The 19,207-nt window shown below is 41.4% G+C and overlaps 2 protein-coding genes and 1 pseudogene across 2 annotated transcripts in view; 2 read left to right on the top strand and 1 right to left on the bottom strand.

Annotated features, from left to right (window-relative positions):
• The window catches only part of Pygo1 (pygopus family PHD finger 1), a 32,850-nt gene extending 32,690 nt beyond the window's left edge, over nucleotides 1-160 (top strand). Inside the window, exon 4 of the mRNA XM_033765331.1 lies at nucleotides 127-160. Coding sequence (XP_033621222.1) covers nucleotides 127-160 — 34 coding nt within the window. The remainder of the gene's footprint in view (nucleotides 1-126) is intronic.
• Nucleotides 161-6,129: 5,969 nt separating this feature from the next.
• Nucleotides 6,130-9,907, bottom strand: LOC117286580 (annotated as a pseudogene).
• A 212-nt stretch (nucleotides 9,908-10,119) lies between these two features.
• Nucleotides 10,120-19,207, top strand: part of Dnaaf4 (dynein axonemal assembly factor 4) — a 31,865-nt gene continuing 22,777 nt past the window's right edge. Inside the window, exon 1 of the mRNA XM_019205245.2 lies at nucleotides 10,120-10,302. Coding sequence (XP_019060790.1) covers nucleotides 10,180-10,302 — 123 coding nt within the window. The 5' untranslated portion in view covers nucleotides 10,120-10,179. The remainder of the gene's footprint in view (nucleotides 10,303-19,207) is intronic.

The following is a 19,207-nucleotide window of genomic DNA, read 5'->3' as shown; positions in this document are numbered from 1 at the left end:
CTTTGTCAGAGGTGGAGGCCTTGGACACAAGGCGAGTCTGCGCTGTACTGGATGCTCAAGAGCGACGGGCAGGAAAGAAGACCGCTACTAGCTGAACCAGGGGTGCACATGTTCCCGTGATTCTAGGGACGAGCTCGAAGTGCAGCCTTCTGACCCCTGATCCTCGCCATCTGGAGGACTAGTACATTCCTCCCTTCCCTCCCTCCCTTCCTCTCCTTCCTTTCTTCCCTGCCTTCCTTCTCCCCTCTCTTTCTTTCTTTACTAGAAATCAAACTCAGGACCTTGCGCTTGACAGGCAGGTGCAGTGCCACTGAGCTAAATCCTGGGCCGAGGACTAGTAAACTCCTAACCCTGGCCCTGAGCGAAGAACAGTGGCTTGTAGGGGAGGACTAGAAGCATAACCTGCTTTTTGGCAAAGACGAGAAACTTTCTCAATACCAGGACAAGCAAAAAACCTGCTGCAGCAGAAGAGTATGAGAAAAAACTGCCCCTGTGGGACAGCTGGGGGCGTCCTTAAGCAAAGCATCTTTCCTTGATACTAAGATCTTTAGAACCCGGGATTTACTTGCTTCGCAAGCGCAAGGTCCGGAGTTCCGTCTCCGAACCAAAAAGATCTCGAGAGGAGGGAAGAGAAGAAAGCTCCAGCTCTGCTCTGAGGAGCCCAGGCGGCGCCTCCCCGCCACACCCAGCCGAAACCTTGGTGATAACCGTCCCGGGGAAGCAGGCGAGGGAACCTCAGGAGCGACAAACCCAGGCCCAGCTAATCCCAAACAAAAGCGGAGAATTCATTGCAGCAGATCTGCCTTACCCGGAAACGGTAGAGGAAGTTCTTCAGACTGAAACATGAGTCTCAAAAACTCTTTCTGCAGCAACAAGTGGAGCGGGTGGGAATGATAAAAAATGAAGTTAGGTATGAAAAGTATTTTTTCTTACCTTTAATTGCTGTGACACATACATAGTTGACTAATTTCTGAAAAATTTGTCAAGAAAATGCAATGAACAGATGGTGCTGTAGAAAATAGTTTATATAGTTAGCGTATGAGCCCAGCGGAGGGCCTGAGATGAAGCTCGTTGACCAGTCACACTGATAAAAACTAAGAATGGACGGTGAAGCAGGACTTTGGACAAAGAGTGAATTTCTTCAGGGAGCAGAGGAGGCGGCCCTTTCCCTACTAGAGGCAGTTGCAGTCGCTCCTTACTTAGCGCCAGAGTTTTGAGTATTTAAAATCCATTGCAAGCATGGAATTCAGCCTGCCCCCTATAAAAGGAAGTGCAGCCACCCTACCAAGTTCCCGAATCTCCAGGAAATTATAATGCAAATTAACAGTTTCTGCTAGGATCCCAGTTTCCTGAAAACCCTCCTTGTTGAATAAGCCGGTTAAAAGCCTGAGTCTCAGTTGGTCATTTTAAATCCACAGGGCCTCCTGTGATAGCTGAGCACTAAATAACACAGTAGTTCCCATCCTCTGCTTACCTGTAATTAGCTCTAGATGGGGAAGGGGTGTCCGGCCATGCATTTGGGACCTTCCTGGAGTGTAAGGGTGGCTCTTCCTATTTCCAGTAAAACTCTCCTAACCACTTCCTTTGGCTCAGGACCTCAGTCTTTGATGTTCGTAGAACAAGGAACCCAGTACACATGGGTATCAGTACTGTCTTTAGAGAATGATGCTGACTAAACCAAGGACCACGTACAAAATAGAAAAGAAAAAGAAAAGAGACTGGGTCACATATGGCCTCGTATAAAAAAAGATTACCTGCAAATGGAACATGAATCAAAAAGACCTAAAACTAAGCTAGGTGCAGTAGTAACCCTAGCTGCTCAGAAGGCTGAGGCAGGAGAGTCAGAAGGTCAGGCCAGCCTAGGTAATTTAGCAAGACCCTGTCCCAAAATAAAACATAAAAAGAGCTGGGAATGTTGCTCAGTGCAGAGAGTTAGGAAACTGTTTCTTAGATAATACTTAAAAGGAACAAATGTCCAAGGGCTGGGGATTTAGCTCAGTGGTTCTGGGACCTGCCTTGCAAGCAAAATGACCCAACTTTGAACCCTGGTACCAAAAAAAAAAAGAACAAATGTTTTTAAAGTTTATCAAAATTAATTAATTATGTCTTTTTCTTTTTTTTTGTTTGTTTGTTTGTATTTTTTTTTCTGGTACTGAGGAGCGAACTCGGAACTTTGTGTTTGTGCTTGCCAGGCAGGTGCAGTGCCACTGAGATACATCCCAGCCCTAATCTATGTGTTTATTTAATTTTGGGGGACATTTCCAGCTCTTTCCATTTGCTGTTTGTTTTGTTTTGTTTTTTAATTTTGAGAAACGGTCTCACTAATTTGTCCTGGCTGGCCTCAAACTTACCATCCTACTGTTTCAGCGTCCTAAATAGCTAGGATTACAGGTGTGCATCATAGTGCCTGGAAATTTTTTCTATTTTTAAAAGTAAAAATGTAAAGAATGGAGGGAAAGCCAAAAAATAACCAAAAATGTTTGAAAAACATGTATCTGGTAAAAGTCTTATAGCGGGCATGGTGGCACACTCCTGTCACCCCAGCACTCAAGAGGCTAAGGCTGGAGGATCGCTGTGAGTTTGAGGCCAGCCTGGGCTATATAGTGAGTACAAGGCCAGCCTGAACTACACAGGGAGAACCTGTGTCAAAAAAACAAACAAAAAAGGTGCTGCCTCTTTTTATAACTTTATATTATTTTTAAAACCAACAAAGGATTTGCATTTCCTAGAAAACACTTTTACAATTTAACATTAAGAAAACAAAAAATGTTAAAATTAACAAATTTAATAAACATATCACCAAAGAATGAAATACAAATAAGCATGAATGAATAATAAAACCATTATGAGATACTAATGCAGCGGAAAACCTTGGGAGACTCCCAACAGCACTCAGACGTGGAGTGGGGACCAAAAGGAGGCTTTTAATGCTGGGGGCTCAGGAGAGGAGTCCTGCCAGTCTCCAGAGGCCCGCAGAGAAGTTTGTTATTCTTTTTTTTTTTCTTCTTGTTCTTCTTTATATACTTCTTTCTACATTGATGGGGCTTACTTTCTTTGGAGTTTCCCTAGGAATATAGCAAGCAGAATTTAAACAAAGCAGAGCAGCAGAGAGGGGACCAGCAAAGCATTCCGGCAGGACTTTCCGAGCCCACTTTCCGAGCCCATTAGCTCCTGTGGTGACGCGTGGCAGTCGCCAGGGCCACTGAGGTGCGTTCCACAAAGAGCAGAGTTACTTAGTTGACCCATGCTTGTCCAGTGACACAGTTACTCCACAGCTGCCCAATTCTATGTAGGGGGGTGCTTTCCTCTCTAACAGATAACTATTAGATTGCTACAATTATTTAAAAAACAAAACTGTTGATACTAAGGCTGGTGTAAACCTTCATACACTGGTAGTAGAAATGCAAAATTTGTACTATTGAAATAATTTAATGGATTAGTGTAAAATTAAAAATGCATCTACCCCGTGACCCAGCAAATCTATTCCTAAGTATTTACCCACAAATGTTTAATATAAATTTATTCATCGTTACCAAAAACTTCTTCCAGGAAGATGGCAGAGTGGTGAGCAGCACCGAAAGAGCCTCTCCAAGATTTGGTGTCCTGGCATGAGGAAGAGAATAAGGAGGGAAGTGGGTCCCTGGGACCCAGGCAGGATCTGATGTGAGAATTCATGTCCACAGGGAGAGTGAAGAGAGAGACAGGCTTTAATGAAGCGGAGGGAGCTAGTAAGCAGCCCGTCTCGAGCTCAGACGCATGGCGTGAGGACGGCAGCTCAGACCTTCAGAGGCAAGGTGACTCCTGGAGACCTCAGAGGTGTCCGTGGAGAAACGCGCCAGTGGGGCGGAGCGGTGGACACAGCGGACTGCAGCGGCTGGTGAGTTATTTGGGTTCCGCAGTCACCCAGGAGAGGGTGATTAGCCAGTAACCGTCTTGAGATGGGCCGACTGAGCTTGAACTCGGAACAGCTGCAGGCTGACTCCATCTAGTGGCTCCTGGTATCTTGGTGAGGGTGCTGAGGTCGAGTCATCGGGAAGTCAGGGAGCCAAATTCAAGCGGGCAGGAGACACATGGACTGCTGCAGGCTCCAAAAATCTGGTCCTAGCACCGTAGACAGAAACCAGCCTGACTTTCAGTGGAACTAAAGGTACAGACTGGCTGGGATCACCCACTACCCCACCACAGTAAAGCTATGGCTCGTTTGCTGGGATGAATCAATTCGGCTCTGGACTCTGTCTACCAGTGACAGCAGTGAAACGCCTTAAATTGGACATTTTTTTCCTTTTCTTTCTTTTTTGTTTTGTTTTGTCTTTTTGAGACACGGTTTCACTAAGTAGTTGAGACTGACCTGGAACTCACTATGTAGCCCAGGCTGGTCTCAAACTCACAGCGATCTTCCTGCCTCAGCCTCCCGAGTGCTGGGATTACAGGTGTGCACCCCCAAGCCCAGCTTCCTTTTCTCTTTTTAGGATGGAAAATAAAAAAGAAATGGACAGATTTCTAGATACATATGAATTATCAAAGCTGAATCAAGAGGATATAAAAATTCTAAATAAACAAATATCACTCAATGAAATTGAAGATGTAATTTAAAAACTACCAATAGTTGGTCATGGTGGCGCACTGAGCCTGTATCAAAAACAAAACAAACAAAATAGAAAAAACAAACAAGAAAAAGGACAGCTACCTAGAATATATAAAGAACTCAAAAAAATCAGATAACCCCCTCCTTAAAGACCTAATCAAAAAATGGGCATCTGAAATGAATAGACACTTCTCAGATGAAGAAGTAGAAACAGCTAATAAATATATGAAAGACATTCATCCTCACTGGTCATTCAAGAGATAAAAGCTAAACAATGCTGAATTCGATCTCACTCCAGAAAGAATGGCTGCTATCAAGAAATCAACCGATGGGCGGGGGATTTAGCCCAGTGGTGCCGCAGTCTGCCTCAGAAGTGCAAGGTCCTGAGTTTGATCCCTGATGAGAGAGAGAGAGAGAGAGAGAGAGAGAGAGAGGGAGGGAGAGAGAGAAATGCTGGAGGGGCTGGAGGGGAAAGGAACCCTTCTCCACTGCTGGTGGGAGTGCAGACTGGTGCAGCCACTGTGGAAATCAGTGTGGAGATTCCTCAAAAAAACCCTAAAACTAGAAGTTCCATTTGACCTAGCTCTTCCCCTGCTTGGTATCTTCTGGAATGAATGAAAATCATCATAGCAGAGTGATATATGCACACCCATATTTATATTGGCACAATTTGTAAGTTAAATCTTGGAAAAAGCCCAAATGCCCATCAACCAATGAATAGTTAAAGTTTTTTAATACAGTGGAGCACTACTTTGCCATACAGAAGGGTGAGCTTGAGACCTTTCTAGGTAAATGGATGCGCCTGGAGACCACACTCTTAAGTGGAATAAGTCAGACACACGTGTTTAAATACTGTGTAGTTCTTTTGGTGTGAGAAACTGAAAGTGGAAATAAGGACTAAAATGATAATAGATATTAGGAAATGGGAAGACAGTGTTCAAATGGGAAGGGTGTGGGGCCGGGGATTTGGCTCAGTGGTTCCGCCGCCTGCCTCACAAGCACAAGGTCCCAAGTTCGATCCCAGGTACCACATGGGAAGGGTGGAACAAAGCAGGGGGAGAGAGAGGAGAGAAGGACAAGAAAAAAAGTAAAAATGGAAACAAAGCTTTTTTTACCATTTCAAACCATTTTTAACATTTTACAAACTGTTCACACTGCAAATATGAAAAGCTTTAATACTCATAACTGCAATAAATGCAACATGAACATACACATTTTTTCTGTACCAATTTTAAAAGTTGAATTGCATACTAGTTTTTATTTTATTCACATACATTTCATTCATACGCTTTTAATGAGATCTTTGCCAATACACACATTATTTTCCTTAACTTCCTTTTCACATTCAGTTGGTATCTGTCATGCAGCCATCAAAACCTTATAATAAGCCAGGCGTGGTGGCGCACACCTCTAATCCCAGCACTCGGGAGGCTGAGGCAGGAGGATCGCTGTGAGTTCGAGGGACCAGCCTGGGCTACACAGTGAGTTCAACTACATAGTGAGACCCTGCCTCAAAACAAAAACCAAATCAACCGTATAGCAGATTACACAGGTTCATAGTCTAACTTCGACTCTTGCTTCTCAGAATCAGTCACTTTTTGACTGCCTGCCTTCACGAAGTCTTCCTGAGCCACAAACTCGGGATCAGCATGAAGTGCAGACGTCCCTGCCTCAGCAGGAGCGTTCCTCAGCTCTGCTCCGTTAACACCATCGGAAAGCTCCACAGTTGCCTCCTAATCTATTTCCCGTGGATTTTCAATATATCCATTGTTGCTTGTCCATTTGGTAAGTCAATATGTACTTTTCTATCTAATCATCCTGGACGTAGCAGTGCAGGACCCCAGGTATCTGGGCTGTGTGTAGCCATGATCATTTAATTCCATGCAGAGTATCAAATCCGTGCATCTGATTCAGTAACTCCATTAAAGTTCTCTGAATCTCTCTGTTAGCTCAAGCACCCTCAGAAAACCGATGACCACCAATAATAGCATCTGTTTCATCCATAAAAATGATGTGTGGCTGATGGTCCCTCACATAATTAAACATTTCTCTAATCAAATGAGCACTTTCACCAATGTACTTGTCTACAATAGTGTTGTGGAAGGAAGTGGTAAATGACACACGTAGAGACGCAAGAAGTGGATAAAATAAATGTTTACTTTGTTAGTAACCCAACACCTGTAATCCCAGCACTTGGGAGGCTGAGGCAGGAGGATCACTGTGAGTTTGAGACCAGCCTGGGCTACATAGTGAGTTCCAGGTCAGTCTCAACTACGTAGTGAGACCCTGTCTCAAAAAAAACAAACAAAAATAATAATAACTTGGATTTATTTCTCATGAAGAAAATTATTATTATTGGTACCAGGGACCGAACTCAGGTCCTTGCACTTGCAAGGCAGGCAGTGGAACCACTGAGCTAAATCCCTGGCCCTCATGAAGAAAATTATTAATCTGTACTGTCTACACTTATTATATGTATTTAATCTGATAAGATTATATTGTTCCTATATAATATTTAGTAATATCTAGGATAAGGAAAAAATAATTTTATTTAAATGTTTTACAAATCTGACAGATTTTAACAAAGAGTAATGCCAGGTGTGGTGGTGCACACCTGCAATCCTAGCACATCAGAAGGAGGCTGAGACAGAAGGATCACTGAGTTCAAGGCCAGCCTGGGCTACATAATGAGTTCATGTCACTCCAAACTACATAGTAAGAATTTGTCACAAAACAAACATACTTCAAGAATATCATGAGCATATTATGTTCTCTTGACTTTTTTTTCCTTTGGTGTGATAATGATTGAACCCACACACTGAGCTATGTCACAGCACTTTTTTATTTTGAAACCCTCAAATTTAAATCTTCCGGAGTGCTGGGATTTCAGACACGTGCCAGTGATATAGGGTGTATGATATATAGACCTCCAAATAATATATGGGAAATATAACTCCCAACTTGCTAAATATCTGAAACTTGAGTTTGTGTTCTCCAAAATTGAAGAATGAATTCTAGGAACAACAGAGGTTGGGAGAATTTATTGAAAGACAGCTTCTAAGATAGAAGAGTGTCTGGAAAGTGAGGTGTCCGCAGATCCTGCTTCTCAAAGGTATTTTTTGTTTTGTTTTGTTTTGGCACCAGGACTGAACTCAAGACCTTGGGCTTGCAAGGCAGGCAGTGGCACCACTGAGTTAAATCCCCCGCCCTCAAAGGTGTTTTATTGAGCAAAGCCTTGAAGTGAGGCAGGTTCAAGGTGGGACAAAACTATAGTCAACTAAAACAAAAAACAAAGCAAAAACACAAAAAGCTATAGTCAACTAATAATATTACAGGTGATGTAATATTGATCCAATGGGAAATCACAAGGTGGGTATGAGGTGGGACAAAACTATGGTCACCCAGTAGGATTAAAAGAAGTATAGTCAAGTAGGTAATAACGATGAAATGGGCATCAAATGTGGAAACAAGTCAAGTAGCATGCATATCTGCAATGAACAAGGGTTTCGAGGAAGGAATGGGCTGGGAGGTTTGGTCCCCACCTAAGGTGATCCTCAATCACTGCTGTTCACCCCTACGGGAAGTATCTGAGTGTAGGCAAACCTCTTTTTCTTGAAGCCTGGCCTTCAGTGAATGTGCCTCGACTCCTGTGCTGAGGGCCCGGCACTGCCTAACTGCCTCTAATATCTAACTAACCTAATTGTCTAAAATTCCACCACACCTGGCTAAAGAGTATGTCTGCAGTATGACAATTTACATATTGACTTTAAGATCCTGAGCTGCATTTATTCAATTAATTGATAATCTTTAGCTGGGAAAGGTAGTACATGCCTGTAATTTCAGCATTCTGGTAGGTTGAAGCAGGATTGCAAGTTCAAATCCAGTCTAAGCAATTTAGAAGACCTTGTCTCAAAGTTAAAAAAAAAATACTTTAAAGGACCAAGGATATAGCTCAATGAGGACTTGCACTCAGTTGCTAGTAACACACACATACACACACACACACACACACACACGCACACACAAAATCTTTAGAAAAAAAAGTTTGGATGTTTGGTAATTCCTAATATAAAATACCTAAACCAGTAGTGGCTACTATGCATACTTCATACACATACATTGAATTTTTAAAATTAATTTTTTGTAGTGGTGGTAATTCAAGCCAGGACCTTGCACATGCTAGGCAAGTACTCTATTACTGATCTACGACTATTAACCTGGACTTTAATAGGTTATATAGTGGTTCTATCTTTTGGTATTAATGAGTATGGTCGTTTTGCTACTTCAGTGTGTGGAAGGGACATGTATGTGGCTGTAAGAGGTTGTCTATGTGTACTTATGAGCTCTCATGGACTACACAATGTGTTATATACAAGAGTCTTCAGATGCTTCATAAAAGTTCCTGTAAAGTGGAAGTAGATACTTTGAAGTTTTAATAACAGGAGGGATGCAGACATCTGTTGTGATCTGGACGTGGTTTCCTCCTGGGGTCTGGTGTGCTGTTGGCCTGATCTCCAAGATGGCAGCACTAAGTCCCGGGTCTTCAAGCAATGGGCTGAGTAAACTGCAACCAGCTTATTGAAGGCCCTGCCCTTAGAAGGTCTTGATACCGGCGTAGTGGAGTATGCAAGCCAGCTCAAGAGAGGGCAGGCACTATGAGAGCAGATCTACCTGTGAGCCCCTGCCTTCCAGCTCTGTCCCCTGCACTTCTGTGGTGATGCCACCCGGAATGGTCCTCACCGGAGGCCAAACAGAACCAGACAGAACCACCTGATCGTAGACTTCTGAGCTAAATAACCCTAGCCTCAGGCATTTCACTGCAGTGGAAAATGGCCTCAAGTACTGTTTTCATGTGAAAGGTGGCAAATAAGTATAAAAACTGCAGTTTTCTTCTAAAGTGAATGGAGGATACTAAAAAGGATAATGAAGATAAAAAAGAAGGTAGTGGAGCTGAGCACGGTGGCACCGCCTGTAACTCCCAGTGCTTCAGAGGCTGAGCAGGACCCTGAGTTCAAGGCCCACCCGGCACTAAGGGGTGACCCTGCCCCCCAAAACAAGAGGAGGATAATGAATAGGCAGGGAAAAGGATAAGGTGCAGGAGACAACTGTGTTTTGGGGTAGTTTATAGTATCTGAAGGTACTGTAACCAGTTTGAAAACAAGAGATTTGTTAAAAATTTCGGTCAATTCTGCTCAGTTTAAAACAACTTGTGAAAGCTGTAAGGTCAGATAAACTACTGAAGATTTTAGTCGCTGACCGGATGAATGGTTTCCGCGGGGGCCTCAGGCGGTGTTGACTGCAGGGGTTCCGGGGAGGCCTCATCTCGGCCCTCACCCTCGGCCTCTGCGTCACCCGGCCGCGCGCGGGCCTTACAGCGGGGCCAGCCAAGGACCCCTCGCCTCGTCAGCACCGCGCCTCAGCCGGGAATCCCGCAGGCCTAAGGGAACCCAGAGCTATGGCGGCGCGCGGGGCACGCTGGGAGCCGAGGGACGCGCGGCCTGACCCGGAAGGAATGACGCGGTCGTGACCCCAGCATCCCTAGCAACCGAGCGGTTTGCGTGGCAACCAGCCCGCGGTCCCTCAGCTTGGCCGCGATGCCGCTGCAGGTCAGCGATTACAGCTGGCAGCAGACGCCGGCTGCGGTCTTCCTCTCTCTGCCCCTGCGCGGCGTCTGCGCCAGAGACGCGGACGTGTTCTGCGCGGAGAATTACCTGAAGGTAAGAGCTGGAGCCTCGTCGGAGGGGTCGCGGTCCCAAGTGCCGCGGCGGGTCTTGCGGATGACTGTTTAGGTTTTAATCCGAATTTTAAAAACAAGCTCCATTGACCACAGAGCTAAAATCATCATGTTCCTGTGATACGTGCATTCCAATGTTTGTAGCAGCACGATTCATAAATTAAATCTTGGAAGCAGGAGATGTATCAGGGCAAACGAACGGATAAAGAAAATGTGGTATTCATACGTGATGGAGTATTAGAAAAGGTAAATTCGAGCCATTTTGGAAGAAAATGGATGCACCTTGGAAACATAATGTTAAGGGAAATAAGTCAGACACAAAAGTTTAAACCCGTATGATTTCTCTCATTTGTGTTACCCATAGTACCAAAGAAGACCAAACTAAAAGATTGGTAAAAGAAAACACGGAGATAGACCTGCAAATGGGAAAAGGACCAAGAGACCCAGGCTGGGGAGAGTGGGAGGGGAAAGGAGATGGGATGTAACATTTCAGATTCATAGTGTACCAACTACCCATAATAATGTGATCAGTATATGTCCCAAACATGACTTTAAAAAATAACAATAATAATGAAAATGTGAATCTGGAAACAGAGGGAGGGATGTGGGTGGGGAGGGGTAGGGGAATAAACAGAATCAAGATATGTTAAATATTATCAAAAAAAGGAAAGAAAAGGCTCAGATTCATGCAATCAGGAATGAAAAAGGCAAAGTCACAACAGATCCCACAGAAATCCAGAGGATCATTAATACCTACTATGAGAACCTGTACTCTAATAAAATGAAAAACACAGAAGAAATGGACAGATTTCTAGATACTTATGAATTACCAAAGTTGAACGAAGAAGATAAAAACATTTTAAACACCCCAATTGCAATCAGTGAAATTGAAAATATAATTAAACACTTACCAACAAAGAAAAGCCCAGGTCCTGATGGATTCAATGCTGAATTTTACAAGACATTTAGAGAAGAACTACTGCTATTACTCTTCAGACTTTTCAATGAAATTGGAAGGGAAGCAATACTTCCAAATTCATTCCTGGAAGCAAGTATCACTTTGATTCCCAAATGAGGGAAAGACCCAACTGAAAAAGAGAAATACAGGCCAATCTCCTTAATGAATATAGATGCAAAAACCTTCAATAAGATACTAGCAAACAGAATACAGAGGATCATCAAGAAGATCATACATCCTAACCAAGTCGGATTTATTCCAGGGATGCAAGGATGGTTCAACATACATAAATCAATAAATGTAATACATTATATTAACAAAGTCAAGGACAAGAACCACATGATCCTCTCGATAGGTGCAGAAAAAACATTTGACAAAATTCATCATCCATTCATGATAAAAAAACCTCTGCAAATAATTGGAATAGATGGTCTACATCTCAATTTAATAAAGGCTATCTATGAAAAACCAACAGCCAACATCATATTAAATGGCCAAAAACTGAAAACCTTCACGTTAAAATCAGGAACAAGACAAGGATGCCCACTATCACCACTCCTCTTTGATATAGTTCTAGAAACATTAGCCATAGCAATTAGACAAGAGAAAGAAATTAAAGCAATAAAGATAGGAAAGGAAGAAGTTAAACTGTCATTATTTGCTGATGATATGATACTCTACATTGAAGACCCAAACAACTCCACCAAAAGAGTTCTAGACTTAATTGACACCTTTAGCAGAGTAGCTGGATACAAGTCAACACCCAAAAATCAATAGCCTTCTTTTACACAAATAACAGACTCACTGAACCAGAAATCAGGGAAATAATGCCTTTCACAATAGCACCCCCAAAAATGAAGTATCTGGGAACCAATCTTAACAAAAGAAGCAAAAGACCTCTACACTGAAAACTACAGCACTCTGAAAAAAGAGATCGAAGAGGATATAAGAAAATGGAAAGATATCCCCTGCTCCTGGGTAGGAAGAATCAGCATAGTGAAAATGGCTATACTGCCGGGCGTGGTGGCACACACCTGTAATCCCAGCACTCGGGAGGCTGAGACCAGAGGAAGCTGTGAGTTGAGACCAGCCTGGACTACACAGTGAGATCCAGGTCAGTTTCAACTACATAGTGAGACCCTGTCTCAAAAAAACCCAACAAACAAAAAAAGAAAATGGCCATACTACCAAAACTGCTATACAGATTGAATGCAATACCAAATGAAATTCCAACACTGTACTTCACAGAACTGGAAAGAAGAATCCAAAAATACATTTGGAACCATAAGAGACCTAGAATAGCAAAATCCATCCTAGGCAACAGACACATGGCAGCGGGTATAACAATTCCCAATCTGAAGCTATACTACAAAGCCACTGTGATAAAAACAGCATGGTACTGGCAAAGAAATAGACCTGAGGATCAGTGGAAAAGACTGGAAGATACAGAAACAACTCCAGATATACTCAGCTACCTCATCTTTGACAAAGGAGCTGACCATCCCCACTGGAGGAAGGATGGCCTCTTTAATAAATGGTGTTGGAAAAACTGGATCTCAACCTGCCAAAGATTAAAACTAGACCCTTCTCTTTCACCATGCACTAAATTAAAATCAAAGTGGATTAAAGATCTAAATATTAAAACAGAAACACTAAACTTGCTGGAAGATAAATTAGGCAGAACTCTTGAAGACATTGGCATAGGAAAAGACTTTATGAACAAGTCCTCAGTAGCACAGGAACTAGCAGAAAGAATCAATAACTGGGATCTCATCTTATTGAAAAGCTTCTGCACTGCAAAAGAAACCATCAACAGAACTAAGAGACAACCTACAGTGTGGGAAAATATTTTTACCAGCTGCTCCTCAGACAAAGGACTATTATCTAGAATATATAAAGAACTCAAAACAGTCAACTCCCCCAAATATAAAGACCCAATTAAAAAATGGGCATCTGAAATGAACAGGCATTTCTCAGAAAAAGAAGTAAAAACAGCAAGTAAATATATGAAAAAATGTTCCACATCTCCGGTCATTCGAGAGATGAAAACAACACTGATATTCCACCTCACCCCAGAAAGAATGGCTGCTATCAAGTAATCACACAATAACAAATATTGGCGGGGTTTTGGGGAGAAAGGAACCCTTCCTTCTCCATTGTTGGTGGGAGTGCAGACTGGTGCAACCACTATGGAATCAATATGCAGTTACCTCAAAGAGCTAGGTCTAGAGGTTCCATTTGACCCAGCCATCCCTCTGCTGGGTATCTTTCCAAAAGATTTAAAAGAATCATATCACAGTGATATATGTGCACCAGTGTTTATAGCGGCACAGTTTGTAATAGCTAAAACTTGGAAACAGCCCATCTGCCCATCTGTTGGAAACTGAATAAAGAAGATGTGGTTTTTCTATAAAATGGAATGCTACTCAGCCATAAAGAATGAGAAATTAGAGTCATTCATAGGAAAATAGTCACATATTGAGGATATACTCTTAAGCAAAATAAATAAGTCACACATGTGTAAATACCGAATAGTTCCTCTGATGTGAAAAAGTATAATAGTACACAGATCCTAATGGGATAATTAAGAGTGTGAAATAGGAAGAAAAGGGCTAAAGGTGTAGGGAAAGGGGGAAGGATAGGGGCAAGGAAATAAGGGAAAATAAAAATTAGGAGAAAATGAAAAAATGGAAATAAAGAGTTTGTTAATGGGGAGGGGAGGAGGGGGTGAAGGGACGGCAGGGACAAGAGGAAAAAATGAGAACCAAGACCTGTCATGTGAAGGTACAGGATCCCAGTAATGAATGTAACTGTATTGCAGACCTAGATTGTACCAAAAACTCAATAAAAAGAAAAAAAAAGATACTTTAAATAAACGCATCCTCTCCCTAAAATGAACGCAAACATCATGTATTACAAACATGTACTAATAAAATGTTTTAAAGAAGAGAAACATGAGATTAAAAGACAAAAACAAATGAAAAAACTGACCAAAACAAAACAGGAAAAGCAATTCCTGCTGACTGTAATCCCAGAATCCAGGAGGCTAGGACAGGAGGATTTTGAGTTCAAAGCTAGTCTGGGCTACAGGGTGATGCCCTGTCATCCTGTCTCAGAAAAACAGAAAACCTTTAATGTCAGACTGAGACAGAAAGTTGAAGGCTAGCCTGAGTTGCATGGGGGACTCCATCTCAAAAATAAAATAGTAAGTTAAAAGAGCGGTCAGGAAGCTGAGGCTTCGGTTCCCTTGATAGCACCAAGCTGGGGGTGGAAGGCCAGGAGAACAGGCTTTAGTGGTGCTTGGGGGTTCATCAGGTGCAGCAGTTCCTCCCTTGATAAAAGTAAGCATTTGCTTTCAGACTATTCTTTTGGTTAGAACAGTTTCTCCTGAGTCCCTCACCTGTTCTGTCTCCAGTATGTCTAGAGGCAATACAAACAGGACACAGGGCAGAAATATTCTGGGGCTACTATATGTCAGTCTGTGGCTTGGTCTACACTGCTTCCAGTCCTGAGGATGAAAGGCAGAATGTCTGGTATCATCACAGATTTCTAGAGGGAATCAAATATACAAGCTGGAAAAGAATCAGTAGCAGAATTTTAGGGTGGAGAGATCCTGTTGGTGCTGCCACATGGTCCAAGTTATGCTGTCAGAAAGGTGGCAGGTGTCCAAGAATTTGTTGATTATGAGTTGAGCTTCCAGCAAGTTGTTCCCAAATGTCCAGAGAAAACCAAAACTTTTCTCTTTGTGTCTGGTGAAAAGAGAGGAGTTGGTGTTTACTCGTAGAACCCATCAAACAGGTGTCTGTGTGTCGGTGTCCTTTCTGAGCCGAGTGGCTCAGAACCCTAGGGCTCTAGAGAGTGTCTGAGAACCAGCAGTGTTGCAGTCTGTGGGCTCAGCAGAGTCTGGGTTTTCAAACTGCAGAGAAGGAAGGGTGTTATGAGACAGCTGGTAGACACTCCCAGGAATCACTTCATATTTGACTGTTTGGCTGTTTCCTCAGCACAAAGGAAGTAGAATTTTCTGACCCAACCCAGTAAGCAAGTTATTTGCAACCAAGTACTGTAACACCCCTAATTTCCTTGTATTTTATTTTTTGAGACAGGGTCTCACTATGTAGTTAAGACTGACCTGGAACTCACTGTGTAGCACAGGCTGGTCTCGAACTCACAGCAATCTTCCTGCCTCAGCCTCCCAAGTGCTGGGATTACAGGCATGCGTCACCACACCCGGCCCTTGTATATAATTTTAATTAAATTATATAAAATTATATACTGTATATAATTATATTAGTTAAAGCCAATTTCAACTATAAAACAGTTACTATGTGGCTAAATTCAGGTAATCCCTTATATAGTATAAACAAATTAATATCAAAATAAGAACTACTGAGACAGAAAAGCCCAAAGTGGTGGTATGCCCATGTAATTCCAGCACTTGAGACTGATGCAGGAAGATGGAAAATTGGAGCCCAGCCTGGGCAATTTAGTGACTTAAAGAGACTGTCTCACAGTTTTTACAAATAAATGAGAATGCCAATACAACATACAGGAATCTTTGGGACACAATGAAAGCAGTTCCACGTGGAAAATTCATAACATTGAATGCCCACACTAGGAAAACAGAGCGGGCTCAAATAAACAACTTAACGATGAAACTTAGACTCCTAGAAAAACAAGAGCAAGAAAAACCCAAAGCTCGAACAAGAGAGGAAATTATAAAGATCCGAGCAGAAATCAATGCACTTGAAATTAAGAAAACGATACAAAAAATAAATGAAACAGAGCTGGTTTTTTGAAAGAATAAATAAAATTGACAAACCCTTAGCTAATCTTATCAAAAAAAGGAAAGAAAAGGCTCAGATCCATGCAATTAGGAATGAAAAAGGCGAAGTCACAACAGATCCGAAAGAAATCCAGAGGATCATCGCTTCTCGGCCTTTTGGCTAAGATCAAGTGTAGAAATCCAGAGGATCATGAACACCTACTTTGAGAACCTGTACTCTAATAAAATGGAAAACACAGAAGAAATGGACAGATTTCTAGATACTTATGAATTACCAAAGTTGAACGAAGAAGATAAAAACATTTTAAACACCCCAATCACAATCAGTGAAATTGAAAATGTAATTAAAAACTTACCAACAAAGAAAAGCCCAGGCCCTGATGGATTCACTGCTGAATTTTACAAGACATTTAGAGAAGAACTACTACCATTACTCTTCAAACTTTTCAATGAAATTGAAAGAGAAGCTATACTTCCAAATTCATTCCTGGAAGCAAGTATCACTCTGATTCCCAAACCAGAGAAAGATACAACCAAAAAGGAGAACTACAGACCAATCTCCTTAATGAATATAGATGCAAAAATCCTTAATAAGATACTAGCAAACAGAATACAGAGGATTATTAAGAAGATCATCCATCATGACCAAGTCGGATTTATTCCAGAGATGCAAGGGTGGTTCAACATACGAAAGTCAGTGAATGTAATACATTATATTAACAAAGTCAAGGACAAAAACCATATGATCCTCTCAATAGATGCAGAAAAAGCATTTGATAAAATTCAACACCCATTCATGATAAAAACCCTGCAAAAAATTGGAATAGATGGTCTATACCTCAATTTAATAAAGGCTATTTATGAAAAACCATCAGCCAACATCATATTGAATGGCCAAAAACTGAAAACCTTCATGTTAAAATCAGGAACAAGACAAGGATGCCCACTATCGCCACTTCTCTTCAATATAGTTCTGGAAACATTAGCCACAGCAATTAGACAAGAGAAAGAAATTAAAGCAATAAAGATAGGAAAGGAAGAAGTTAAACTATCATTATTTGCTGATGATATGATACTCTACATTGAAGATCCAAAAAACTCCACCAAAAAACTTCTAGACTTAATTGACAGATTCAGTAAAGTATCTGGATACAAGGTGAATACCCAAAAATCAATAGCCTTTCTATACACAAATAACAGACAGACAGAAAGAGAAATAAGGGAAAAAATTCCTTTTACAATAGCATCCAAAAAAATGAAGTATCTAGGAATCAATCTAACAAAAGAAACAAAAGATCTCTACACTGAAAACTACAGCACTCTGAAAAAAGAAATCGAAGAGGATATAAAAAAATGGAAAGATATCCCCTGCTCCTGGGTAGGAAGAATCAACATAGTGAAAATGGCCATACTACCGAAACTGCTATATACATTCAATGCAATGCCAATTGAAATTCCAACACTATATTTCACAGAACTAGAAAAAAGAATCCAAAAATTCATTTGGAACCACAAGAGACCTAGAATAGCAAAAGCCATTATAGGCAACAGTCACATGGCACCAGGTGTAACAATTCCCAATTTGAAACTATACTACAAAGCCACTGTGATAAAATCAGCATGGTACTGGCAAAGAAATAGGCCTGAGGATCAATGGAACAGACTGGAAGACACAAAAACAAATGCAGATGTACTCAGCTACCTCATCTTCGACAAAGGAGCTCACCATCCTCAGTGGAGGAAAGATAGCCTCTTTAATAAATGGTGTTGGAAAAACTGGATATCAACCTGTCACAGATTAAAATTAGACCCTTATCTTTCGCCATGCACTAAATTAAAATCCAAATGGATTAAAGATCTAAATATTAAAACAGAAACATTAAACTTGCTGGAAAGTAAGTTAGGCAGAACTCTGGAAGACATTGGTATAGGAAAAGACTTTATGAACAAATCCTCAGTAGCACGGGAACTAGCAGAAAGAATCAACAACTGGGATCTCATCTTACTAAAAAGCTTCTGTACTTCAAAAGAAACCATTAGCAGAACTAAGAGACAATCTACAATGTGGGAAAAAATTTTTACCAGCTGTACCTCAGACAAAGGACTATTATCAAGGATATATAAAGAACTCAAAACAATCAGTCCCCCCAAATATAAAGACCCGATCCAAAAATGGGCATCCGAAATGAACAGACATTTCTCATACAAAGAAGTGAAAGCAGCAAGAAAATATATGAAAAAATGTTCCACATCACTGGTCATTCGAGAGATGCAGATGAAAACAACACTGAGATTCCACCTCACCCCACAAAGAATGGCTGCTATCAAGAAATCACACAATAACAAATGTTGGCGGGGTTGTGGGGAGAAAGGAACCCTCCTCCATTGTTGGTGGGAGTGCAGACTAGTGCAACCACTATGGAAATCAATATGGAGATACCTCAAAGAGCTTGGACTGGAGGTTCCATTTGACCCAGCCATCCCTCTGTTGGGTATCTTTCCAAGAGAACTAAAAGAATCATATCACAGAGAAGTATGTGCACCCATGTTTATAGCGGCACAGTTTGTAATAGCTAAATCTTGGAAACAACCTATTTGCCCATCCGTTGGAAACTGGATAAAGAAGTTGTGGTTTTTCTATAAAATGGAATATTACTCAGCCATAAAGAGCGAGAGAATAGATTCATTCATAGGAAAATGGATACATATTGAAGATATACTCCTAAGTGAAATAAATAAGTCCCACATGTGTAAATACCAAATAGTTTCCCTGGTGTGAATATTCTGCAACAATGCATAAGATTCTAATAAGATTACTGACATTTAGAAATGGGAAGAAAGGAGCTAAAGGTGTAGGGAAGGTGTGATACGTAGGGGAAGAACAAAAAGGGAAAAGAAAAAAATGTGAGAGAATGAAAAGATGAAAATAAAGTGTTTGTAGATGGGGAGGGGAGGAGGGGGTGAAGGGAGGGCAGAGGTAAGGGGAAAAAAATGAGAATCAAGACTTGCCATGTAAAGGTACATGATCCCAACAATGAATGTAACTGTACTGTATCCCTAAATGTACCAATAAACTCAATAAAAAAAAAAAAAAGAGACTGTCTCAAAAAAAGGTTGGAGATGTACCTCAGTATGAAGGTTGTGAGT

The sequence above is a fragment of the Fukomys damarensis genome, unplaced genomic scaffold (assembly GCF_012274545.1).
Source record: "Fukomys damarensis isolate Sample0158 unplaced genomic scaffold, DMR_v1.0_HiC HiC_scaffold_17, whole genome shotgun sequence".
Lineage (NCBI taxonomy): Eukaryota > Metazoa > Chordata > Mammalia > Rodentia > Bathyergidae > Fukomys > Fukomys damarensis.
This window is presented reverse-complemented; position numbering and strand designations above follow the sequence as displayed.